This window comes from Zootoca vivipara, chromosome 5, assembly GCF_965207765.1.
Source record: "Zootoca vivipara chromosome 5, rZooViv2.hap1.1, whole genome shotgun sequence".
Taxonomy (NCBI): Eukaryota; Metazoa; Chordata; class Lepidosauria; order Squamata; family Lacertidae; genus Zootoca; species Zootoca vivipara.
Genome location: NC_142588.1, coordinates 61,784,938 through 61,810,793, shown reverse-complemented (window position 1 = coordinate 61,810,793; position 25,856 = coordinate 61,784,938). Strand labels below are relative to the sequence as shown.

General features: G+C 43.5%; 2 protein-coding genes across 4 annotated transcripts; one reads left to right on the top strand and one right to left on the bottom strand.

Annotated features, from left to right (window-relative positions):
• Positions 1–147: 147 nt before the first annotated feature.
• Positions 148–10,495, top strand: LOC118093403 (aquaporin-12-like). Of its 2 annotated transcripts, XM_035132444.3 has the most exons (3): positions 148–3,599; positions 6,583–6,699; positions 7,747–10,494. In XM_035132444.3, exons 1-3 carry the CDS (start codon positions 2,993–2,995, stop codon positions 7,935–7,937), a joined length of 915 nt encoding a protein of 304 aa, XP_034988335.2. In that variant the 5' UTR covers positions 148–2,992; the 3' UTR covers positions 7,938–10,494. The 2 variants fall into 2 exon arrangements, with proteins under 2 accessions (XP_034988335.2, XP_088526890.1); XM_088670764.1 differs by lacking the exon at positions 6,583–6,699 and having other exon boundaries at positions 7,747–10,495.
• Positions 10,496–10,886: 391 nt separating this feature from the next.
• On the bottom strand, positions 10,887–25,605 carry LOC118093402 (galactose-3-O-sulfotransferase 2-like). Of its 2 annotated transcripts, XM_035132442.3 has the most exons (4): positions 25,397–25,604; positions 19,631–19,741; positions 15,066–15,981; positions 10,887–12,080 (listed from the first exon to the last, which is right to left on the bottom strand). In XM_035132442.3, exons 1-4 carry the CDS (start codon positions 25,501–25,503, stop codon positions 11,241–11,243), a joined length of 1,974 nt encoding a protein of 657 aa, XP_034988333.2. In that variant the 5' UTR covers positions 25,504–25,604; the 3' UTR covers positions 10,887–11,240. The 2 variants fall into 2 exon arrangements, with proteins under 2 accessions (XP_034988333.2, XP_034988334.3); XM_035132443.3 differs by lacking the exon at positions 19,631–19,741 and having other exon boundaries at positions 25,397–25,605.
• Between the last annotated feature and the right edge of the window lie 251 nt (positions 25,606–25,856).

Below are 25,856 nucleotides of genomic sequence, written 5' to 3'. Positions count from 1 at the left end.
TTCGTACTATATAGTGTGATGGTTCATTTGATGTAGACTTGCAGCTTAGTTATCATTTGTCTTCAAAGCTTTTGTAACACCCAGTGAGCAGCTGCAACTTTTCCGTACTGAGCACTGTTTTCAAAGCAATTCTGTAAAAACAGCCTTGAATATTTCGCTCCATTTTTTTTAATTTTATTTTTTGGTGCTGTTAAGGTTGTTATACAAGTTCATCATGTTATACAAAGAATCAAACTGGTTCTTTGGCATCTGTATAAAATGCCCTTAATGGATACTTTCTGGAGATGAATTTTAGCCATCTGTTTGGCAACTTAGATATTTTGCAGGTGTGCTTAAAATTATAACTTGATTACAATGTTTTGTGCATGATCCTATTGTTAGGGTTCACAGAGTCAGCCACACACCTTTGCCTCTGGATACTGTCAGTTTTGTTAAGAATCAGGAGTGTCCATTATATCTACAGTAGTACCCTGAGACCAGCTCAAGATGTTAGAAAAGATAAGGCACCATGTGATTACCCTGGGCCTGCTTAGACTTTTGTCCCCTTTCTGGATTTACTCTGGATGGGTCTGCAACCCAATACCAGTTACTTGATTCATAAATGAGTGTTCAGACATTGTACAGTTGGATACGGCTCCTACAGTGTTGATCCTCAGAAATAAATTGAACAAGCCTGCCCAGAGTGCATTTGCCTTTCCAATGAGGAATTTGTTTATATTTAATAAAATGATTCCACCACAGGTAACTTTAGTCTAAAATATAAACTCACTGGGTTGTATCCAGTGCTAATCCTACGCTAATCCTGCTGCTCCAGAGAAGCGGACACGGAGCAATGGATTCAAACTACAAGAAAGAAGATTCCACCTAAACATTAGGAAGAACTTCCTGACAGTAAGAGCTGTTCGGCAGTGGAATTTGCTACCAAGGAGTGTGGTGGAGTCTCCTTCTTTGGAGGTCTTTAAGCAGAGGCTTGACAGGCATATGTCAAGAATGCTTTGATGGTGTTTCCTGCTCGGCAGGGGGTTGGACTGGATGGCCCTTGTGGTCTCTTCCAACTCTACGATTCTATGATTCTACAGCAGCCCCACTGAAATTGTTGAACATTACCAACTTAGGACCTGCTTTAGATACAACCCTTCATTGCCTGTGTTAGTCATGTGATACATGGAGTTACTGCCATTCTTCTACCATTCTGCCATTCTTCTACCCAAACAAGTGCTTCCAGCACCAGTAGATAGTAGTCACTGTAATGTTAAGGGAATTCATGTAATGTTATGGGAATCCAGTGTTTTATGTGTTCTACTTCACCAGTGCCTAGAGCAGTTCCAGTCCAAGTTTTACAGAAAAGCTGCAAGTCACACAACATTGAATGATTGGTGTGTGTGGGGGAGTCCTAACATGCACCCGAAGAAAGAAAGCTTGCCTGCTCCACCTTTTCCCTTCTATCTTCTTTTTAGTGTTATTATGTGATCTTCTTAACACCATCAGCTTCTAATGAGGTTAACTGATATAGGAAATGTGGCAGACACACTTTTTGAAAAGTAAATTGTCTCCATCCCCTGGAGAATGCTCTGAGAACCTGGGTGATGCAGAAAACTGATTGACCAGAGAACTGGAGATTCACAGAAGAGTGGCATTGAGATTTTGATGGAAACTCTTTAAAAATTTGTGATAGTTTACATGGTAGGGCTAAGCCCTTGTTGCCCTAATATACCCGCCTCCACTGACTTTAATCGAGGTAGGAGAAGTGAAGAGCGGAAAGAACAAAACCTTATAAAGTACTAGATTTTAGCAATGGCAATTCATTATTTTTAGTCATGTTTACAAGGTGTCCTCTCAGTTTACAACATACACTAAGCACTGGAGGGGGCAGTTTTATTGGGCCCAAATTCTGTACATGCTGTGAATACCTATAAATCGCCAATGAGGTGGATAAGAAGGATGAAGTGCGAAAAGTGGAGAATTTCAGAGCTGGAATCACGTGGAGGAACAATCACTAGAAGTTAGACTTGCTTCACACCCACAGGCAAATTCTACAGAGCTGCATCTTACTACGTATTTATTTCATTTTTGTTCCATGTGTTTCATTTTTATCCAAGGAGCCTAGTGTCCTGTTATGTGGTTCCCTCTACATAAATCCCAAAATAACCATTTGTGATTGGTTCCTTTAGAGAGTGTGAGATAGAACAAGGTCACCCAGTGAGCTACGAGCTTCATATCGGAGTAGGTATTTGAACCTGGATCTTTCTGCTCAGCCAGGCACTCTAGTCATGGCATGAGATTGCCTTCCTGTTTACTCAAGGGCCTGAATTTTGTGGGTTCATACTTAATCTCTTTCTTCACTCTTCATGCTTAGTTGTGTGTCATATTCGTTTGGTATAATGAAAACATCATGAAGGCGACCAGAGACAAACTAAAAATAAAAGCCACAGTCCAAAGAACCTAAATACAATTGAACCTAAATGCCTGGACTGTGTGTATGTGTGATATTAGCCAATAGCCCAGGCAGTAAGAATGAAGGTAAATGAGCCCCAGGAGCATATCGTCCTCAGCTGTAAAAAATTAACTTTGTTTGCAAGAGCAAAGATTTCATATGTGCTCCTGGAATCACTATGCTGGATTGAAATATTAAATTACTTACTGGTTTTACTGCTTTATGAACCAGTTTCTTTGTGTTCTAGCTAATTAGTTTTTTACTGGGTTGGTGGTAATCATAGAAGAGTAAAAATGAAATCCTGGCTGTTGCTGATGTGGCAGTGATAAGGGAGTAGCTCTGTCCAAGGCGGCCTATGACACTATGGTGTCAAAATGTGTTGGTTTTCCCAGAGATTTCTGTGACCCTACTGACCTGTCAGCTTTTGCCACGTTTGCTTAAAAATGCCTTTCTGTGGAAGAACAGCAGGTGTGGGCTAATCTTTATCCCTCCCCCTCTTTTAAGCAGTGTCGATCCTTGCGTTCCAGGGCACCTCCCATCTCCTGTGTAACTTCCAGCATGGCTGGTTTGAACGTCTCCATAGTCTTTTTCTTCTCCGTTGTCACCCTTTGTGAGGTGACCAGGAGGCTGTCCAAGAGAATTTTTCCACCTAAGCTGTACTCCTGCTTTGCTAGCGAACTGGCCAGCTCATTCCAGCTGTGTGCTTGCTGCCTTGAACTAAAGATGCTTGTGGAGATTGGTCCATGGGGTGGTGGCATTGGCCGAGATGTGAGCTTCACACTCCTCTTCCTTCTCTTCTTGGTTCATGGCGCTTCTTTTGATGGCGCTTCTGCCAACCCTGCCATCTCACTCCAGGAATTTTTAGCTTTGGATTCTCCTTTTGTGGCCACAGTTGCCAAACTCCTGGTCCAGTTTATGGGGATGAAAGCAGCTGGTGCCTTTACCAAGCTATATTGGTCCAGGGAACTGATAGACCTCCACATGATTCAAAACTTTATGGCCCGAGACTGCAGCTCATCGCTCAACACACCGATCTCCCATGGCATCTTTGTGGAAGCCACATGTTCATTTTTTTTCAACGTAGCGATTCTCAGGTTCCGATCCAGTTCTCCCATGTACAGAGCCCCTGTCATTGCACTCACTGTTACTGCCTTGGCCTACACAGGTAAGGATTCAAAGCCAGTCTCCTCCTCTTCCTAATGTTATATGTTAATAAACTTAACCAATTTAATCTGTGCTGTCCTTTTGTATATAAATGAAATTGGCCATGCAGTAAATAAGGGTCATTTGCTCGTGTGACTTTTTTTTTAAAAAAAATATAATTTTATTTATAATTTTCATTTATATACGTTTCAACAAAAGTTCAACAATAATTCTATCATTTCAAATCTCGACTTCCTCTTCTTTCTGTGGTTCCTTAAATTTATTTTCATCATTTCGTACATATTCCAAATTATCTTAATTTATTCTTTTATTAATCTGTTTTCATATATGCTTTTGAAGCTGCAAGTTACAGTAATCCTGCCAATGTTTGTAAATATTGGCAGGATGGGCAGTAAATCCTGCCAATCTGTTTGTAAATATTCAATAAACCATTTCCATTCCCTTATAAAAAGTTTTTTCTTGATTTCTTATTGTTCCAGTAAGTTTTGCCATTTCTACATAATCCATAAGTTTCTGTAGCCATTCTTCTTTCGTCAGGACTTATTCTTTCCATTTTTTGGCAAATAACATTCTTGCAGTTGTCATTGCATACATAAATAAATTTCTATTCTGTTTAGGTAGTTCTACTTATAATAGCCAAGAGAAAAGCTTTGGGTTTTTTTTAAAAAAATAAATATTATCTTAACCATCTTTTTCAATTCATTATGTATCATTTCCCAGTAAGCCCTAACCTTACTACATATTAAAAAATGTGCCTTTGTCTTTACATTTCTAACACTTATCAATTTTGATTTATACATTTTGGCCAATCTACTAGGTGTTAGATATAACATTTTCGTGTAATTTTCTCTTAAACCATAGCATGCTGTAAATTTTACATCCATAGTCCATAATCGTTCCCATGCTAGCATTTCTATATTACCGTATGACCAATATCTATTGCCTAATGTATCACTGAAGATTTCACTTACTTGTCTTTTGTCTGCTATTCCAATAATATTACACATTTTAGACATCACTTTAACATTACAGTCTAACTCTCCAATTGTAATAATTGTTGCCCAAACCCATTTCATATCTTCATTAAATACTTCATTCAAATGATGGTATTGTATCCATGTTGTTAACATTCCTGATAGATCCTTAAACTCTTTTAATTTAAATTCTCCCTCCTCTTAATACATTTCTGTAAGTTGCCCAACCTTCCATCATATTCTTCTTCACTGCTATGGCTTCCAATGGTGAAAGCCAGAGTGGTATTTTGGTCTCCAATAGATTTTTGTATTTATCCCATACCCTGTAGAGATTTTTCCTAATATATGATTAGTAAATCCTATAGGTACTTCCACCTTTTCATGGCACAAATATCTGTGCCAACTAAAAATATTACCATGACCTTCCAAATCTAAAATGTGTGGATTCTTTAATATCAACCATGCCTTCAACCAGCAGAGACAAGATCCTTCATAATATAATCTCATATCCAGCAGGGGGAAACCTCTCTTTTGCATCTCTCCATATTTTATTCTCTGTTTCCCCCGATATATTTAGAAATGTCTTTTTGCCATATGTTGAAACAATCTGTCTTGCCACTCACCAGTATTGACTGAAACAAAAATAACATTCTTGGTAATACATTCATTTTTATAGTCAACACTTTACCCAGCAATGAAAGTTTCATTCTACCCCATTCTTTTAATATCCTCCCATATTTTCAAACAATTATCTTTATGCCTAAGGGCAGTATAAAGGGTGAGATGCTGGGAATATGAAGCTGAGTTGGTGCTTGAAATTGACAGTGATAGTGGCCAGCTGGGCAGCTAGAAATCTGAAAAATGGAACCAGGACGATTTGCTCTTTGATTCATTGATTCTTAAACGGCTCCTAACCGAAGAATGCGAGGCTGTAGCATCTCTTGCTGCTGAGGACGGATGTGTCACAGTGCCCATTCTACTCTAGGCTTCCTGAAGATACAACATCGCTGGTCTTACTGCTCTCTATTTGTTCATTAAAGGTCTAGGTCCTTCCAGAACTAGAATTCCTTTCCCTCTACCCTGCACTGGGTCTCTGTGAATGAATTCTGTGCTCAGAAGTAGAGGGCTTTCTATCTCTATTCCTCAACCTTCAGTGCCTGGTGGGAGGAGAGGCTGCCACCGCCCTAGCGCAGCCCTACATAATGCACTGACTCTGAGGGGCAGGCAGAGGGCAAGGACACCCTGGGTAGGAAGAAAGGGGGAGAAGAGCGCAAGGAGCCTTTTTTAAAAAAAAGCTTTGTGTGTTCATGTCCAGTCTTGCCCCTTTCTAAAATTTATTTATCGGTGTGCGTTTTTCTTTTTGTAAATCTACCAAAGAATAAAATAAAACCAGGATTAAGGGGTTTTCTCAGGACAGTAGAGGGTGCACGCGCTGTCCTGTTGGTGTAGTGATGGTGGCACTTACCCTTCTCCTGATAAGAAATGCTCTTGGGCAGGGGTGACACACAAAATGTGGGGCAGAAGAGGGTCAATTGGACAGGGAGTGAGAAATGTCCCTATTTTCATCTGAAGAATGTTAGAGGGTATGAGTGCTGTCAGCTTCTGTGCATGGAACTGGTGATGGGGTGTGGCGGGGGTGTGGGGAACCACCTTATCCTTAAAGTAGTTTAAGGGTGCTGGGAATTGTAGCTCTGTGGGGGGGGGGAACTACAATTCCCAGGATTCTTGGGGGACATCATGTGCTTTCAGGTTGGTTTGAAGGTGCCTTAAATGTCTGGTACGGATCTTCCCAGAGAGAGACAGCACTGGCCCAGGGCATATTGCTTTCCTGAGTCGCTGCCTAGCAGAGTTGCAACTCAATACTTCAGATTAAATTCCCAGATTCTTCTGTTCTTGTTTCAAACTAAACACCTTTCATCATGTCAGTTTAACAGATCTTATCATGCACATGTTGGTGTGCAAGCCAATTTGATTAGGTGGATTAAACTGTTTGCATTTCTCTTCCTGCAGCTGCACCTTTCACAGGAGCCTTTTTTAACCCTGCCCTGGCATTTGCTGTGACTTTTTCCTGTTCTGGGAACAGTTTACCAGAGTATATGCAAGTGTACTGGCTGGGGCCCACTGCAGGTAAATCAGATTTCAAGACAGTGGAGGATACAACGGGGGTTGCAGCTGTGACAAAATTTTGTAGTACAGACGAATAATGCTTAAAAGGTAAAGGGACCCCTGACCGTTTGGTCCAGTCGCGGACGACTCTGGGGTTGCGACGCTCATCTCAGAATGAAATTCTATCTGTTATGAGGCAGCCGCAGTCATGAACACGTAACAGAGCATGACCCAGGAATCTTCATCATTCTTCCCCAGCCTGCAGCCTCTGCTCTCTTCCCCTTATTTAGGGCTGACTAAACATAAACATAAATGCAGGTGGCGCTGTGGTCTAAACCACAGAGCCTAGGGCTTGCCGATTGGAAGGTCGTTGGTTCAAATCCCCGCTACAGGGTGAGCTCCCATTGCTCAGTACCTGCTCCTGCCAACCTAGCAGTTCAAAAGCACGTCAAGTGCAAATAGATAAATAGGTACTGCTCGGGTGGGAAGGTAATTGGCGTTTCTGTGCGCTGCTCTGGTTTCGCCAGAAGCGGCTTTGTCATGCTGGCCACATGACCCAGAAGCTGTCTGTGGACAAACACCGGCTCCCTCGGCCAGTACAGCGAGATGAGCACCGCAATCCCAGAGTCATCTGCCACTGGACTTAACAGTCAGGGGTCCCTTTACCTTTACCTTTAAACATAAACAGCATTGTTCTGTTCTGCCTTTTAAGTCTTTGCAAGTTTATAGTTCTTGCAAAGCAAATGTTGTCTTAGAAAGCCTTTGACAAAATCAACATACTGATTTCTAAAACAAAAGCAAACTAATATAATTAAATAAAAAATGAATGGGGACAAAATGGCAGTTCAGAAAGATTTATTTCTCCTCTCTAATTCAAGATAGGATGTGTTTGAGGCCCTATTAGGTTCTTCTAATCTGGAGCGAGCTTGCCTATAGTGAAGGTGCCCTTGTACGAAGGCCTCAGAGTCTTTTCACAAATAGTTGCAATCCCTGCAGGTTTTAGCAATAAGCTGATCAGACTTTTTGTGCAGACTGATTAATTCTTCTTTGTTATTGACTCTTATCCAGGGATGCTGGTAGCTCTGTTCGTGTATCGGGGGAACATCCCACGACTCTTTCAGAGAAACCTGCTGTACAGTCAAAAGAACAAATACAGGATCCCCAAGGGAAAAGCAATTTCAGTGTCTGGTGCTGAGCAAAGACAGCCAAAAACACAGAAGGCGATCAGCTGCTCAGGACCATCTGACAGAACAGAGTGAAAGAGATTGGCATTGGTGGGTGGCACTAGGGGTCCTTTCAGTCTTTGATTGTTGTTGCTATTATTTGGCACGAGGAAGAAGATCTTGAGCATCTCTCTGTGTTCCTGAGCTCACTTGTAGTGCATTCTGGCTGGAAAGAGGGACAAAAAGTCATCTCTCATGTGCTGCCATATCACCAATGTATTGCATTGAGCTAGGTCATTGTAAAGATCTGTAGAAGTTAAGACCCTTAACATTCCATATATTCAGGTTGTCTTCTTCTTAGTGCCCTGTTTGGGATATTTTTCATTCTGCAGCTATCTTTTTTTCTATGGGTACACAGGGGTAAGCATACCCCCTAAACATTTTATGAATCTTTGTACTTTTGTCCATTTACTGTATTTATTTCCCCCGATTTGAACTATTTTCTTGAGTCAAAATGAGAGTACCCCTAAGAACAAAAAGCACTGGCTATCTTTATGTTCTGTGATATGGGATAAATAAGGGAGGAGCCTGTGGCCCTCTGTATATTGTTGGACCCAAGCTCCCATCAGCCCCACCCAGTGTGGCAAAATGGGAAGGGATCATGTGAGCTGTAGTCTAAGTTCCCCAGCCCCATTATATAATATGGTGGGATCTTTGGCATTCTTGAATGTATAGGCAACTCGCAACTCACACGTATTCAAGTCATGTGGGACCATGCAGATATGTGACGTTTTTGGCGCTGAAATGTGGTGGGGGCAGAATGGGACCAGAATTTGGTAGGGTGGAGGCAAAATGGACTGGATCAGACCAGAAGAGACTTACATGCATCCCACTGACTCACATCGCAGCCGGGAACAGAACTCCTGCAAAAGTGAGGATTCCTCTGTATGTGTTAATAAGGGTTTTACACTTAAATCATATATTTGATTTCATATGAATCATATGATTTCATATGAGAGCTGCTGGAACTGAGTTCTGGTGAGTTATGGCTGGAAAAGGCCCTGGGTATATGCACAGGTATTTTTTGCACCTGTGTAATGCACTGGAAGTGTGCAACAGCTTTTTGTGTGTGCAATTGCTTATTGATTAGATTTCTCACCTCCCCTTTACCATGAGGTCCCAGGGTGGGTTACAGCAATTTAAAAACACAATATTTCAATTAGTTTAAACAAACCACAGTCAAGAGAACTGGGTGCTCCCACCCCAAAATGTGCTAATAAGCTTCCAGCGGTGACAGCAGATGTATAACAGCTGAGTTAAAGGTAAATGGACCTCTGACCATTAGGTCCAGTCACGGATGACTCTGGGGTTGCAACGCTCATCTCGCTTTACTGGCCGAGGGAGCTGGCATACAGCTTCCGGGTCATGTGGCTAGCATGACTAAGCCGCTTCTGGCGAACCAGAGCAGCACACAGAAATGCTGTTTACCTTCTTGCCAGAGCAGTACAGTACCTATTTATCTACTTGCACTTTGTGCTTTCGAACTGCTAGGTTGGCAGGAGCAGGAACTGAGCAACGGGAACTCACCCCGTCATGAGGATTCGAACCGCCAGCCTTCGGATCGGCAAGCTCTAGGCTCTGTGGTTTAACCCACGGCGCCACCCACGTCCTGACTTACAGCTGACTTACTGGCTTAAATTTTTTTATTATTCTTTTTTTAAAAAAGATCCACATAAAATACCAATACATATTACAAACTTTTTTCTTTCTTTTGTATTGTCAACTAATATTGACTTACTGGCTTTTTATGTTAAAGGGAAATCCATATTCAATCTGGGCAGGGGGAAGAGTACAGGCATGGCGACATCACATAGACAGCGCTGAAAATTTGTGTCAGTGAGCAGCCCCGATTCACAATAAACCTCCATCTGAAATTTACCCCTTGCACCTGTGTTGCGCCTTGAACTTACCCTGTATCCTTTTGCACCCTCACTTTCTGTACCCTTGAGTACATAAGGGATAATAAATACACAATCATTCAATATATTCCTTGCATAACTCATAACAATGTGTTCTTATCAGCTGATCTGAATTAAGTCATTTGCAATGGGGAGAGGCAGATCTCTCTCTGTAAACAATGAGTAAGGTAAACAATTAGTTCAATTGCTTAAATGCCAACTGATTGCCTTCATTACAAATTAGAAGTGTTGTTGTTTAGTCGTTTAGTCGTGTCCGACTCTTCGTGGCCCCACTTCGTGACCCCACTTCGTGACCCCACTTCCAAAATAGAGGTATGATCCAGCTGAATTAAGCGCTAAGGCTGCAAGCCTAACTCCACGTACTTGGCAAGAAGCCTCACTGAATTCAACAGGGCTCATTTCTGCTGCTGCTGAAGCTGCTGATGTAGTCTTGTTCTGTAAGACTACAATCCTACTATGCATGGTTTTTTGGGAGTAAGCCCTAATTATCTATGGAAATCCATTCTTAAATCTGTCTCCTTGAAATCAGTTTGCCTTTGAAAAGTGTCCGTTTCCATGTTGTGTCTGCTTTATCTCCCCCCCCCCAAGAGACATGATTCTGATAGTTTAACCTTGTGGTCATATTGAAAGTGTCAAATAGAACCAATACTCTAATAGCAGATGGGGAAGTAGTCATCAGAGTAGAGTTGGTCACACATGATGAGAAATCCTGTAATGTACTGACCCACACAAAACTAAATTTCAAGTAGGTTGTCAGGATTTGGGGCTGGGGGTATTATTTATATCTCTTAGAAATTCCTTCCCTATTGGCAGTGCTTGATGTTTGGTGATAAGCCAATTGCTAATAAAATAGATTTATGTACAGTTCAACTTAATGTGAATTGATTATTCCTTGGTTATGTCTAGCATTTTTTTTTGTATTTTTTTTTACATTTTTAGTGGTTTCCTACAGTCAGCTTCCTTATTTATTTATTTATTTATTTATTTATTTATTGGCCAGTTTTTTCTCAAAAGAGCTCAAGGTAGCTGACATGGTTCTCCCCCCCTCCTCCTCATTTAACCCTCCAAACAACCCTTTGAGGTAAGTTACAGTGAGAAACAGTGATTGGCTCAAGACCACCCAAGGGGGGATTTGAACCTTGGTCTCCCAGGTCCTCGTCTAGTACTCTAACCACAACACCACACTGACTTTAGAAGAGGGGAAGTTGTAGGGACTCTGGTATTACAGATGAAGGGTGGAAGGCAGCACAGGACTATGTCGATTTTGATTCCTATGTGGATCAAAATACCATTTTAAATCGATGATGTGCGCTAGACATTATCATATTTTGCAGCTGGCCTTTTATCCCTCAGACCATGCTTTAGTCCTGATGTCGACGAGGATCAGAACCTAGTTCTTATGTGTCTCACAGATTTGTTCTCAAACCACCCTGTGGTTGTATAGTCTTGGCAAGTGAGCTGGGTTTCTGGGTGTCACAGTTTTCTGGGGAAACTGTTTCCTATACAGGAGGCTACTATACTGAAGCTCAGGTGTCACTAGATGTTGGCACATCTGCCTTGTTGTCCTATCCAGCCCAGGCTTTAGGTTATAGCCTAGGATTTTTGCTTTGCCATACTGCAGCGGGGCCAGTGATGGGTCTGCGATCTTCTTGGGGACGACGCTGCCACCTTCTTGAAGGCAAATCTTGGCCAGCTGATCCCGCTTCTGCCGCAGCGACCTCACTTCCTGCTGCATGCGCTCCCTGCCCATGTGCCTGTCTATCTTCTCCCAAAAGGTCCTGTTGAAATGCACATAGAGTTCCCAGTCCAGCTTGTTCCAGCTTTTTATCTTCTCTATGGTGTCTTTGGAAAGGTGGGACTTTGTGCTGTTGTCTCTGGTGTTGAGGCGGAAGGAGACCACATCATCCAGGTCCCAGCACAAGGCCTCCTTCAGCAGCACCATGGATTCGTCAAAGTACTCTGTGATGAGGAGAAGGTCAAATTGTGCCTCAATGGCTCTCAGCATGAGCTGGACATTCTTTGCAGAGAAGTTCCCATTGTGGTTATAGCCAAAATCGAACGTCATTAGGTTTTTGGAATAATAGCTATCACCGTTTGAGGCTTTGTAAAACTTGGAGGTGTCATTGAGGAACTCCTCTAAGCTATTGGCTTTGGCAAAGGCAGAGGCCCCTTTGTAGTAGGCGAAGGCTGATTCCATGAGATGAATGGGATTCCGGAGGATAGAAAAGTAAAAGCTTGTGTTTGGCATGACTCGAGCAACCTGGGATTGCAAGCAGAGGAAACATTAAAAATATATATATTAATAATCCAAATCACGTTGTTCATTGAACTTTTTGTCACAGCTCCTTGGTCCCCATATGCCCGGCTGCTTTAATGGTGGGCGTATTGTGCAACTTATTATACACCCTGACACAATAATAGTGCATCAGTGATGAATTTATTCTGCTTTACCTTGTTCTGTGAAGCTTCCCCAGTGCTGCCGCATGATTGCTGTCTGGAAGGGCTACTGTGCAAGAAAAGCAGTACTGTACAAAAAAATTATACCAGAATAGTTGTGGTATAAAAATGTGTTGGATTTCAGCAGGAGGTTACAGGATAAGCACACTGGAAATGAAGCAGTGTGACCACCCTGACACTTTTGCAGGAACAAACAGCAGAAGCCTCAGCCAGCATAGCAAATGGTCAGGGATTATGGGAGTTTTAGTCTTGTAGCATCTGGGGGGGGGGCACTACATTGTCTACTCCCATACCCCTCAAACCAGTGTCATTTTTCTAGAAAAAGAGGTGTCTGAGCTCACCATGAATGCCTTCCTTGTTTTCTTATAAAGGCAATGGTGCCCACCTGAGAGGTGCCAGAACTGAGTCCCGGTGAGTTCCGGCTTGTGGGGGGGGGGAAGCCCTGCCCTCAACTGTTCTGATAAAATGGGGCATCCTGTTTTTTCATGTGAGACCATGGCAGCCAGATGGGTGGGGTATAAATAAATTATTATTCCAAAAGGTGCTTTTTCCGGAGCTGTGATCTTGTGTGGGAGTGTTGCCCTGTGTTGCGGTTTTTCACTTCAACATGTTGGAGGGTATGTATGTACTCCTGGTATTCAGCATAGAATGGCAATACCCGTGCCCAGCTGACTTACTGATCCCTACAAGGGAAACTAAGACTATATTTGCCTGATTTAGTCATAACAGAAAACTGACTCCCCGCTACAGTGTGAACAAGCTGCACTGAAGATTAGGCTACCATACTTCCCTTTCCCCTCTCTCTTGTACACCAGAAGAGGAAACCAAGGTTGTCTGTTCCCAGTTTTACACTAACCACATTCCCCCTATGATATCCTAACTCAGGAAACTGTCGTTTGATCCTGGCTTATTTCCACTAATTAAACAAACAAACAAACAAACAGTTTTCTCAGATGCTGACTTGTGCTGACTAGCTAGTTAATAAACCACTCTCCAGGCTTAGACATCACTTGACCTCATTTGTAATGTTTTATTTTGAAATCTTTAAGACAGTATTTTAGTTTCCTGTTAATTATGTTGCTTTGAATGTATACTTAATATTTGACTTTTATATGTTTCTCTGGGTTGTTTTATTTAATGTAGGCTGTAAAACTCTTTGAGATTTTCCCCCTTAAAAATATAAAGTGGTATAGAAAAGAAACAATGAACAATGAAAATAAAATAATAAACACTACTGAAAGCAGGATTGCATGTGATTGTCCCAATAGCATCATGAACACAAATCATCAATAATGTGCAGTTAAAAGCATGTCTGGAGGGGCCCAGAGTTCTTCTTGCTAGCAGTTTAAATGGTAACAACTCCTTGCAAGATTGTTTGTGTTTCCAAGTAAAAGTTGAAGGTTGCATTTGAGCTAGCTCAATGTGTTTTACAAGTTGAACCAAACTCTTGGCACCCATCTGTCTCGAGACAATGGAGTGTGCCTTCGGGGGTGAAGTCAAAACGCTGTGTTAGCAACACCAAAGTGACCTCCCTAGGGCGCAAGCCTGGGTAGTGTGTATGGAGGTTGTGGGCTGCCCAGACAACAAGACCCCCCCCACTCTTGGCCTCCCTTATGTGGTCCAAAAGAAAGCAGAGCAATATGTTTGGCACCAGCTTGGCTGCAGGAGTTGCTGGAAGGAGGAATACATGGTGCCATTCAACCTCCTTAGAGACGCCACTCCAGATTTGTAAACAGTTACTCCTTAGCCTTTTATTCTCCTGAAGATACCTCGCAAGACAGCGGAGATTTAGGACCAGAGTTTTCCTTCTCTTAGATGGGCTACCTTGACAGGATGACAAGCCGCTTCAGCATGTGTGGAAACTGCCTTCCAGACCATTGAACCAACTATTGGTCTTGTCCGCTCAACCCGCCAGAGCCTGTCTTCACATGCAGTCCCTAACTCACCAAGGGTTTGAGACCCATTGACTATCTTTGACTGGTTTAGCTAGCCAGTCCAAGCCATTCCCAGGGTGTTGACAGCTTCTAGAAGCCACAGGTGAGAGCTGAGTGAGGACCAAAGGTGGACAAACTACCCCAGAAGGAACACGACTTTTCCCCTACCAGAGGTACTACCCCTCACCTAACACCCCATAAACTGCAGGTTGAACCTATGCAGTCAGAACTAAGTTCTTTGATGTGTGGGTGTGATTTCTGCAACTCTCCTTGCAGCTGTGAATATCAGGGCTGTCATGATGAGCTTCTGCACTTCAAAATATGCCACTAGATCAGGTGTGTGTGTCATTTTGTTGTTGCTGTTGTGGAACAATTAGGATTCGGAAATCCTTGCCAACCTACTACAAAGCACCCAGAGATTTTCCATGGCATTCTGATCTAGCTTCTGCCCACCCCTGCTCTAAAGAATTTGCCTCCTATCCTACAGATGCTTGGGTGTTTCACCTTGTTGGTCCCTCCTGTAATCAGCATGGGACTCAGTATGATCTTGTTACCTTCTCACCAGTCTTTTCCAACAGAGACTGATGGCCTTTACCACTTTACATTGCTACGATGCCATCCTGCTCAATGTTGATTAAGGCTGGTCAGAGTTTCATAAATTGAAAGTTGCATATTCTGCACCTAAGTTGCCCCACTCCTAGTCCTTCTTCTCACCCACTCACGACTTCCAGCATCCCTCCCTTGCCCCACTGAGCTTCCCCTCCCACTCCTTACAAAATCTATTCTTGTCCACCTCTAGAAAGAACCAGTTTCCTACTCATAATTTTAGAGAGAGAAAGCTGCTCAGCTCTTACCTCTGGTTTAAAGAATCTCATGTGATGACACATAATGTGAAACTGGGGGTCTTTTTTGGGAGAAAACCCCTGCACAGCTCCTGCCGTGAAATAACGAGGATAGTACAATTGACTGGCACCATTGCGTGGCAAGGCAAAGGAAAGGTTGCGAGTATCGCCAAAGCGGAACAAGATGTTCATGACGGTACTGCTGGCACTCTTGTGCACTTTGAGGAAAACAATGTGGGTCTTGGGCACGCATGTTGAACCTTGAGAGGGGCTGGAAGTGCTCCCTCCATCCTTTGCTGTTCCAACTTTAGTAAGTATATTTTTTTCTGGTGGAGGTGGTTTCATGGTTGTTGGTGTTGCTGACGCCATCCCAACTGGTCTTCTGTCTCCTACAGCACTGAAGGCCTCTGACTGAGTCATTGTTGTGCGATTCAGAGAGGGGCGTCTTTCTGGGCCTTTGACATGTGCTGTTTGATCCTCTGCAGCAATCCTTCTTGTGGGTTCTGCCACCTTGATCAGGGAATGTCCATCCTTTGTTGCAGCAGCAGATGTCTGATCACCAGCAAAGGTCACCACTACTTGGTCTCCTCCAGGATCTTTTGGGGTGCTGTGGTTCCACCAGTCCCTCAGCCTTTTTGCTGTATGGTGGGCCTGCACCCTCTTATCACCCTCCACAAATGGTTTTTGCGAGAACTCTTCTTCGCTGCCCAAGCTGGCAGCCAGCAGTTTGGTTTTGTTGAAGGCTGTGTTCAGTTTTGTGGCTAGCCTCTTTTTCTCTGCAGGGTCGGGTCTGGGCTCCCTCTTTTGTGGGGTGCTTTTCCGCAGAAGTTGAGCATAAGTTGGGCTCCTTTGAACCTGGATGGAATTCTCACTGGCTCTGTTTTCTTCAAGGCGAAGCTGATTCTGTTCGAAATTGCATCTACAATTGCTATGGAAAAACATCAGATCCTTCAGATGGGGTTGAAAATGACATCTCCTGCCCTCTGTGTCCACTTTCCAAAAACCACTTCCTATTGCTTGCTTTCCCTGGATCCCCCCCAAAAAAAATTCACATGCATTTCCTTTCTATATGGACCCTAATGTCACTACTGCAGGTAAGTGTTTCATTCTTTAAATCTAAAAATAAAATAGCATGGTTGTTATGTACACACAGTAACATTATAATTCTCCCATACAGACAGAACCCTTTGGTCCCATCATCTCCTGCCATCATTCTCTTGCATCCTCCACCCCTATTATAAACAAATCTATACAGCTTCTCCAGCTTTCCATGACAGACAAATGTTTATATCCACCGGCTGTGAGCCAAGATACACAGGATGCTGCCCTCCCAATTCAAATAGCAGCTGGGGGGGGGTTAAGTCAGCACTATGGCAGCTGGATGGTAAGGTGGGAGAAGGAGGATTAAACTACCCCTTCCCATTTTCCTATCTATACCTGATGACTCCCCCACCTCCGCCACTCATGGCTGCTATTTGCATTTTGTAAATGATTGGTGAAACTTGGTTGTTTTCTTTTAAAGGAAGCACCCTGTGTGCTTTGGGCTTGTGAGTTGCTGGGTGTGAAGCGGCTCAGTGTACAGGCAAAACAAGATTGTGAGCAGGAACAAGGGGTTAAAGGACAGCAAGTACTGACACTGCACGGGAGCCCTGGGACACTGGTCTATGCTCCTGATGGCTGCCTTCCCTTCCCATTTGCTACCCACATCTGGCCTGATTTTGAATAATTGCCGGCATTTTCCGCTGAAATTCTATTATTATTATTTATTGAATTTATATGCCGCCCTATACCCAGAGCTCTCAGGGCGGTTCACAAAAAGATCATAATATATAAAATAAAAATAAAAACAATAACACAATAATACTGCCCCCCAAAGAGCCACATTTTAAGAGGGTATAGGATGTTGATCAGGTCAAGGGCTGGTTAAAAAGGAATGTTTTTGTCTGGCGCCTAAAGGTGTATAATGAAGGCGTTAGGTGAACTTCCCTGGGGAGAGCATTCCACAGACACCCTCTGGACCTCTCAAGGAGGAGGCAGGCGAAGAAGGGGCTCAGAGGATGATCTCAGGGTCCGGTGGGTTCATATGGAAAGAGGCAGTCCTTGAGGTATTGCAGTCCTGAGCCGTTTAAGGCTTTATAGGTCAAAACTTTTAATTGGGCCCAGAAACTAATTGGTAGCAAGTGCAGTTGGACCAGGATCGGTGTAATATACTCAAATCGTCTTGCTCTGGTGAGCAACCTGGCTGCTGAATTCTGCACCAACTGACGTTTCTGAGCCTGTTTGTCTTCAGAGGCAGCCTTATGTATAACCCATTGCAGTAATTCTGTGCAAACTCTTGCATTCAGTAGGGACTTTCCCCACCATACAACTGCAAAATCCATGGGCCCTCTAAATTAAGGCAATGTTACTGATTTAAAATAATTCTTTTTTCAGATGTCACCAATGCAATTTTCCCTGAACATTTAAATTTCTTCCTGGGTATCAATTTTTGACAAGAGCTAAGGATTCCTCCCTCTCTCATACACTGACGCTACTTGTATAATGACAGGTATTTTAATGTCTACATTTATTCTGATAAAAGGTCTTGTGGCACCTCAAAGACTAACCAATTTATTATGGCATAAACTTTTAAATTTGCAATAGGGTTGGGGAGAGATCAAACCATTTACTCCCCTGCTGTGTTCCTGACAAAAATGACACCTTTAGACTGAAGTTGCTCTCTTCACTGGAAGTGAGTTATCCAACCGGCACTGTGTCATTGATGGTGTCACCAATGAAACTGAACTGGTGGCAGATTGAAGCAAGCAAGCAAGCAAGCAAGCAAGCAAGCAAGCATCAGTATCTGGGCAGCTCCATGTGTGTATTCCTGGAAAATATATACTGTATACAGTACAAATATATACAGTACAGCAGGGGTGTCAAACTCAAATTCATCGGGGGCCGCATCAGCAGTTTGGTCACCCTCAAAGGGCCGGTTGTATCTGTAGGACTATGTGTCCACTCTTTATTATCATAAATTATTGTCACTGCATTCAATTATTGCTGTTTTTTTGTAATAATGTAAGTAATAACTAGCTCTGAAAGCAGAAACATAGTCAGAATAATGGCAAGTAGATATTCAAATGTACAATTATTGTACAATTTATTGAAAAATGATTTTTGGTAACTGCACTGGGTGGTGGAGGCTCGCTAGGGTTTCATGCAGGAGCTTTGCAGAGCTACTGGTACCTGGAGATGCTGGGGTCCTTCTGCATGCAGGACAGATGTTCTGCCAGTGAGCCACCACCCTTCACCAAAGGGACTGGCTGAGGTTGACTCACTGGAGCTGCTCTCCTGGTTCCAGGGTTTAAGGGCCAGAAGTATAAAGCAGCATCCTATGTTTCTGAGGAGAGGGAGAGGGAGGGGAGGGGAGGGGGGAAGAAAAAAGGGAGTGGGAGGGAGAGAGGAAGGAAGGAAGGAAAGAGGGGAGAGAAAGAAGAGTAGGAAAGAAGGAAGGGAATAAAGAAGGAAAGAAAAAGAAAGAGGGAGAGAAGACAGAAAGGGAGAAAGAAGGAAGGAAGTAGAGAGGGAAAGAAAGAATAAGAATGAGGGAGAGGAAGAAAGATGGGAAGGACGGAAGGAAGGAAGGAAGGAAGGAAGAAAGAAAGAAAAGAGGGAGCAGGAGGGAGAGAGGAAGGAAAGAGGGGAGAGAAAGAAGAGTAGGAAAGAAGGAAGGGAATAAAGAAGGAAAGAAAAAGAAAGAGGGAGAGAAGATGGAAAGGGAGAAAGAAGGAAGAAAGTAGAGAGGGAAAGAAAGAATAAGAACGAGAGAGAGGAAGGAAGGAAGGGAAGGGGGGGTCGCCACCTTGATTCAGCGCCAGAAAAGAGCGCGAAGGGACCCAGGGGCAAAAAGCATTTCCCGTGCAGTGTGAGGCAGCGGGTGTCCGTTTTAGGAGACGTGCATAAAGCCTCAGAGTTGCACGTTCATGAGGTTGATCCGCTGCTGAGCTCACGTTCATGAGGCTGAGCCACGGCAGGAGGAGGAGGAGGTGGAGGTGAGGCAAGAGGAGGAGGCGGCTTGCCGGGTCGGTGCCCGGCAGCGCCGTACGGAGAGTCCTGAGCCTCTGGGACGCAGCAGTGCTCTGTAGCACTTTGAATCATCCTCCTCCACGCGGCGCTGCTGGGTGCTTTGTCTGTGCTTCAGCTTCAGCTTCAGCAGCAGCAGCAGCAGTGACAACAGCTGTTTCCAGGCGCCGAGCCGTGGCAGGAGGAGGAGGATTCAAAGTGCCACAGAGCACTGCTGCGTCGCAGAGGCTCGGGACTCTCCGTGCGGCGCTGCTGGGCGCTGACCTGGCAAGCTGCCTCCTCCTTCTCCTGCTGTGGCTCGGGGTGCTCCACGCAGCGCTGCTCCGGCCGCCTTTCTACCCCCCCTCAGGCCCCAGCTGTTTGTCGGCGCTTTGTCAGCTGGGTCCCGCTGGCTGGGGCGCTCGGTGGGCCACATGACGAGGTCTGGCGGGCCGGATTTGGCCCCCGGGCCTTGTGTTTGACACCCGTGCAGTACAGCATTTGCTATCCTGTGCAGGGCCTACTGAGCCTACCTGGTACATTGGAACCTCTCTGCGACTTGGAATATGATACAGAGGAGGATGAGGAGCAAAAGGGCAACCCAGAGTCTTCCCAGCTGGCTGCTACATGAAAGTTTCCATTTCCTGCAGGGAAGGAAAAACATCAGCCTAATAATCTGGCCTTTTGATTTTTTTTTTAAAATTGCATTTTATGCAACGGGGACAAGTTGAAGTTAAGATGACAGGACTTAAAGCAAATGTCAGGCAGGCTTCTTTTTGTGCACTTTCTTTGTGTAAGCAAAAGGTCACACTCGGAGAAGGGAACCCCTGTTTACACACAGTCAAGGACGATTGATTTTTGTCCTATGATAACAGCCCCAATTTGCATTAGCAAGAAAGTCCCAGGCCTTTCTAGTCTGCACCCAGTTGTGTTTTGGGTTTTTCTACAGGCATCAAGTTCCACCCACCTGAAAATTCTGTATTGGATGAAGTGGACTTAAGTCTACAAATGCTTATGTCATGATACATATGCTAGTCTTTAAGGCTGCCTTCACCCACTTAGTGCCTTTCAGATGTTTCAAACTACAACTCCCACCAGCCCCTGGAACCTTTAATAAGTTGCATAATTTTTCAATTGTATCCAATGCGAGTCCTACTCAGTGGACCCACTGAAGTTAATTTCAATGTGTCTACGTTGAGTAGCAGTTAGTTGAATAAAAAACTTTATTTTTAAGATTATAAATAGATATATACAGATACACAGGGCACACCATAGTCCTGAATATTGTGTTGTGCTGTAGCGAACATAAGATGTTTGTTGGAGGATGAAGATCTGTAGTTATACAAAACTGCGTCTCGTGCTTGGGATGAACTGCTCAGATAAACACACTTTTTGTGCTTGGATTGCATTTAAGTCGTTTCGTAAATGAAGATCGTCGTGTACAACAAGGATTGTGTGCATTGGCTCTGAATAATCTGTAACTGAAATATTAGCACCCTGATCTCACATTTCAATAAGCAGTTTTGTTTGCCTGTTTAAACAAAGGTTAAGTGTGCATATTTCGATTTGCTTTTTGAAACAGAATTGGGAAAGCATCTGAGAGAATGATAATAGCCTCAAGTTAGGTTGTCTACATGGGAAAGAATTGGACCCAGGGCTGGCCCAAGACGTGTTGCCTGCCTGGGGTAGCAAAACCATAAAACAAAAACAAAGAAGACAGCATGAGAGGTTGTGCTTCCATGCCAACCCTGTCTTCCCAGGGCTCCTTTGCAGATTGCGTGACTGTGGGATAAGGGCAGTAGCTCAGTGGCAGAGCACATGATTAAACTAGGAATGGACAAATATGTAAATTTATCTCTCATTTTTCCAGGCTTAAATTCAATTCTCCACCTCTATACATCCGCTGGCTTATTTTAAGTCGTCATGAAAATGCATAATCATTCAGTGCAAATCTATCCTGATATACACATTTTTGTGTGCATTTTTGTCCCATATTTATATTTTGCAAAGCATTATTTTTTTTTGCAATATCATGCATTTTTGTATGTTATTTTAACACCTGTATTCCTAGCTATTATACACATATTGCTTGGCTGCAAAATTCGGAGAAGTACAAATTTCGAATCACAGCTGTGGTTTGGTCCGGAAACTGCAAATAATATAGTTTCACCTTTAAACCTGAACTGAATCAAATTTCTCCTTCAGCTCTAATTCCTACTCTATTTTCTATGCTCTATGCTTTCGTTGGAGGAAGGGCAGGATATAAACATGGTAAGTAAATAAAAAAATATATTGCCTCTTTCTCTTTTTCCATTTGAAGTTATTCTTGCCAGCAGGATCAAGCAAAAGCATGTTATGCCTTGTTGAAGCCCCCTTGACATTTCCCCAAGACTGGATTCATCCTGTCATTTCCTAGATCCCTTTCCATTGCCCTTTCCCATTGAGATAATAGATGGGTCATGGTTTTTCCTGCTGTGGGCTTCTTCCCACTGGTGTTTCCACTTTCCTTCAGGCCTATCCCGAGGGAAAGGCAGCAATGGAAATACTGTGTACCTTGTGTTGTGGACTTGGTTTGTATGGAAGCATTTTTCTCACCTTGAGACTCAACGTTTCCTTTGGAAGCCTCTGGGCTTTTCATGCAGGCCATCCCTCTTCTCTGCATAGGATCCTGTGCATGAGGAGAATCTATGGACTCTTTCTGTTTGATGGGATGTGCATTGTGTTTGAGAAATGTGGGTGTCTTGTTGGCACACAGTGCCATGGTTGGTGGTGGATGGGTGGTAGTGGAGTTGCCAGGGATCTGGTGGGAAGATCTTGTCAGTACCTTGGTTGTCAAACGGCTTGGCTCCCGAACAATTTAGCTCCCAAACGCTGCAAACACAGAAGTGAGTGTTCTGGTTTGCAAACGTTTTTTGGAAGCTGGATGTCCGACGCAGCTTCCACGGCTTCTGATTAAGTGCAGGAAGCTCCTGCAGTCCGTCGGAAGCCGCGCCTTGGTTTTCGAACAGTTCTTGGAGTCGAGCGGAATCCTGGAACGGATTAAGTTCGACAACCAAGGTACCACTGTATGGTTAGCATAACTTTTGCTTCTACGCCTATTGTTATGCTGTTGACTGTCCTGCGGTTGGGACATAGGATTCAAGATATGCTATGTCAACTTTAGTTTCCCTGTGTACCAGGACTATATGACTTCATAGTGAATCATCTTCCTCTGCTGCAGTAGCAGCCTCCAGACTTCCAGATGTCCTTTTTATTGAGCATCCATCATGATTTGGGGTCATTATGTTGCTGAGGCAGTTATATGCAATCATGCCATTTGCATCTGCACAAGTTGTGGGGGCTGTCATACTGCTTGGTGTGTAATAGTTTTCTGTAAAAAAAAAACCCCTGTAACTTTCCATATCACCAGTGTTCTGGGGTCTGCCCACTCCTGCTTTTGTTGTGTCATAGTGCCCCTCCTTACAGCAATGAAGCATCACAAAACAACTTAAAAAGTGCAATGATGCATACACTGTCCACTGTAAATCCACTACTAATGCAATACACATATCGTAATAAAAGCGTTGTAAAGGTAAAGGGACCCCTGACCATTAGGTCCAGTCGTGACCGACTCTGGGGTTGCAGCGCTCATCTCGCATTATTGGCCAAGGGTGCCGGCATACAGCTTCCAGGTCATGTGGCCAGCATGACAAAGTTGCTTCTGGCTAACCAGAGCAGTGCATGGAAATGCCGTTTACCTTCCCGCTGTAGCGCTACCTATTTATCTACTTGCACTTTGACATGCTTTTGAACTGCTAGGTTGGCAGGAGCTGGGACCGAGCAACGGGAGCTCACCCCGTCACAGAGATTCGAACCGCTGACCTTCTGATCAGCAAGCCCTAGGCTGTGTGGTTTAACCCACAGCACCACCTGTGTTGTAGGTGCCAGCAAAAAATGGCAGCAAAAAAGAGAGGTGGTGGTATTCCTTACCAGTGAGTACTGACTCTCTCTCACAAAATCACTGGACATGTATATAGGATTGTGCTGTAAATCGCTAGCCATTTTGTCTTGAGAGGAGAAGAGGTGAAATAGCTTGCTGAGCAACCCCTTTCTAGCTCCTAGCTGTGGCCCCTTCCTCTCGCGGAAGCCATCGGATGACCTTCTTAAAGAGCAAATGAAGCCTCTTCAACAACAGTTCAGTGCTTATTGTTTCAATAATTTTATGTAAACCTGTGAAGTCTGTCTGAAAACCAGTGTACAAATACCTTAAACGGATCAGAATAAAAATAATAAATGACAGACAAGCTGAGGGAAGGAGAAGTTACAGAAATAAGGAGGAAACAGCGATAAGATCTCCTACTGTGCCCTGTAAAACTCTATTTAATGAGAGAACCAATTCTTTTGTGGAAAACACCCTGCAACAGAGCTTTCCAAACTGTGTGTCACAACATGTTAGTGTGTCAACTGCAGTGTGTATGTGTGTCACATGAATGCTCCCTGCGCTCATCCCAGGGTTGGAAAGGGGTTAGCTTAACCTCAGGTTTACTAGTAAAACTGAATCACTGTGTCACCAACATAGAATCATAGAATCGTAGAGTTGGAAGAGACCACAAGGGCCATCCAGTCCAACCCCCTGCCGAGCAGGAAACGCCATCAAAGCATTCTTGACATATGCCTGTCAAGCCTCTGCTTAAAGACCTCCAAAGAAGGAGACTCCACCACACTCCTTGGTAGCAAATTCCACTGCTGAACAGCTCTTACTGTCAGGAAGTTCTTCCTAATGTTTAGGTGGAATCTTCTTTCTTGTAGTTTAAACCCATTGCTCCGTGTCTGCTTTTCTGGAGCAGCAGAAAACAACCTTTCTCCCTCCTCTATATGGCATCCTTTTATATATTTGAACATGGCTATCATATCACCCCTTAACCTTCTCTTCTCCAGGCTAAACATACCCAGCTCCCTAAGCCGTTCCTCATAAGGCATCGTTTCCAGGCCTTTGAACATTTTGGTTGCCCTCTTCTGGACACATTCCAGCTTGTCAGTATCCTTCTTGAACTGTGGTGCCCAGAACGGGACACAGTACTCCAGGTGAGGTCTGACCAGAGCAGAATACAGTGGTACTATTACTTCCCTAGATCTAGATGCTATACTCCTATTGATGCAGCCCAGAATTGCATTGGCTTTTTTAGCTGCTGCATCACACTGTTGACCCATTTCAAGTTTGTGGTCTACCAAGACTCCTAGATCCTTTTCACATGTACTGCTCTCAAGTCAGGTGTCACCCATCCTGTATTTGTGCCTTTCATTTTTTTGCCCAAGTGTAGTACTTTACATTTCTCCTTGTTAAAATTCATCTTGTTTGCTTTGGCCCAGTTGTCTAATCTGTTAAGGTCATTTTGAAGTGTGATCCTGTCCTCTGGGGTATTAGCCACCCCTCCCAATTTGGTGTCGTCTGCAAACTTGCTCAGGATGCCCTCAAGCCCATCATCCAAGTCATTGATAAAGATGTTGAATAAGACTGGGCCCAAGACAGAACCCTGTGGCACCCCACTAGTCACTAACATGAAAAGTTTGGAAAGCTCTGCCCTGTGTAGCCCTGTGGTAGACAGACACCAGGCTTGGTTGTGTGTTCTACTTTCCTTACACTGGAATCTCAATGGCATGTTTTTAATTTGCAAATCATATGTGTGCCTACACGATATATTTTCATAGTTAACACACACTGAATCGTGAGAATGCATTTTGCTTAAAATGTGAAAGAAAAGTTTTGTGGCACCCAGTCAGATCTAGCTCTTTTCTTCTTTGTAAGAATTCTGGTAACTAGCTGGAACTAGGTACCAAGTCCACCAGAAACCATGATCTATTTTCTCTGCCCAACTTGCATATTATTAATTAATTATTTTTTTAAAAAAAACTTTTTAAGGAAAACCCAGAGCATCTATAGGGTCTGATGATGAAGATGAGATTTTCATCAATGAAACAGAGGGCATAATCCAAAAGGAAGATTTGCTGTGCTTGGTTTTTTTTTTTAAAGTATCCAGAGAAATAGGTCTGTCATCAACATTGGGCCTTATTTGTTCACAGTCTTCCTAGATTTTCTCCCTTGTAGTGAGAAAAAACTCTAAAATGTTTACAGTTCAAACCTCCCCCCACAATCTCAACCTTTCTTATAACTGGGCGCCGAGTTTCTCTCTACCAACAGCATGCGGCACAACAGCACTTTGTGTCAGAGGCATATGGTGCAACTTTACTCCTTCTCCATAGCTAGATTGTTTTTGTCCCCCCCAGCAAAAAAATAATAATATTAAGATAAAGGCACTTACTTGATCCAGATTCTTGTAAGTTTGCACATGGTTTGGTTTATGGAGCACAGAAACAGTGCCTTCTTCACTGAAACCAACCCAGGTTGCTCTGAGATGGGCAAAAGCATAAAGCAAATATGCTTTTCTTTTCTTCTTAGAGTCGTGTCTCTGGATTGTCCCGCCTACTTTGTCTGCAGGTAATATATGCAGAATTGGTATTTCCTTATCTATTACAAGCAGGGCTGGCCTTCTGTTGGCACTAACCAGGAGCTGCCTGGAATTTGCCACATTATTAATGAAGCACTACTAATGGGGAATAATGCCTTTGCTAGTTCCCCTGGGGCACTATTATAGTTAGGAACTTTCAAACATCACATGATGAAATGAATGCGTACTCTCCCAGGTTTCTGCCAAACCAACTCTGCATGTGATAGCACAGCGTCATTCTCCAGGCATATTTTTTGTAAGATCATTAAATTGA

Coding starts and splice junctions, on each gene's coding strand:
- LOC118093402 (XM_035132442.3), bottom strand. CDS start 25,503: ATGCTTTTGCCCATCTCAGAGCAACCTGGGTTGGTTTCAGTGAAGAAG. Junction 15,982..19,630: donor GAGAGGTTCCAATGTACCAG/GTAGGCTCAGTA, acceptor GTTTTTCCATAG/CAATTGTAGATGCAATTTCG. Junction 12,081..15,065: donor TGAGATTCTTTAAACCAGAG/GTAAGAGCTGAG, acceptor TTGCAATCCCAG/GTTGCTCGAGTCATGCCAAA.
- LOC118093403 (XM_035132444.3), top strand. CDS start 2,993: ATGGCTGGTTTGAACGTCTCCATAGTCTTTTTCTTCTCCGTTGTCACC. Junction 3,600..6,582: donor TACTGCCTTGGCCTACACAG/GTAAGGATTCAA, acceptor CTCTTCCTGCAG/CTGCACCTTTCACAGGAGCC. Junction 6,700..7,746: donor CTGGCTGGGGCCCACTGCAG/GTAAATCAGATT, acceptor ACTCTTATCCAG/GGATGCTGGTAGCTCTGTTC.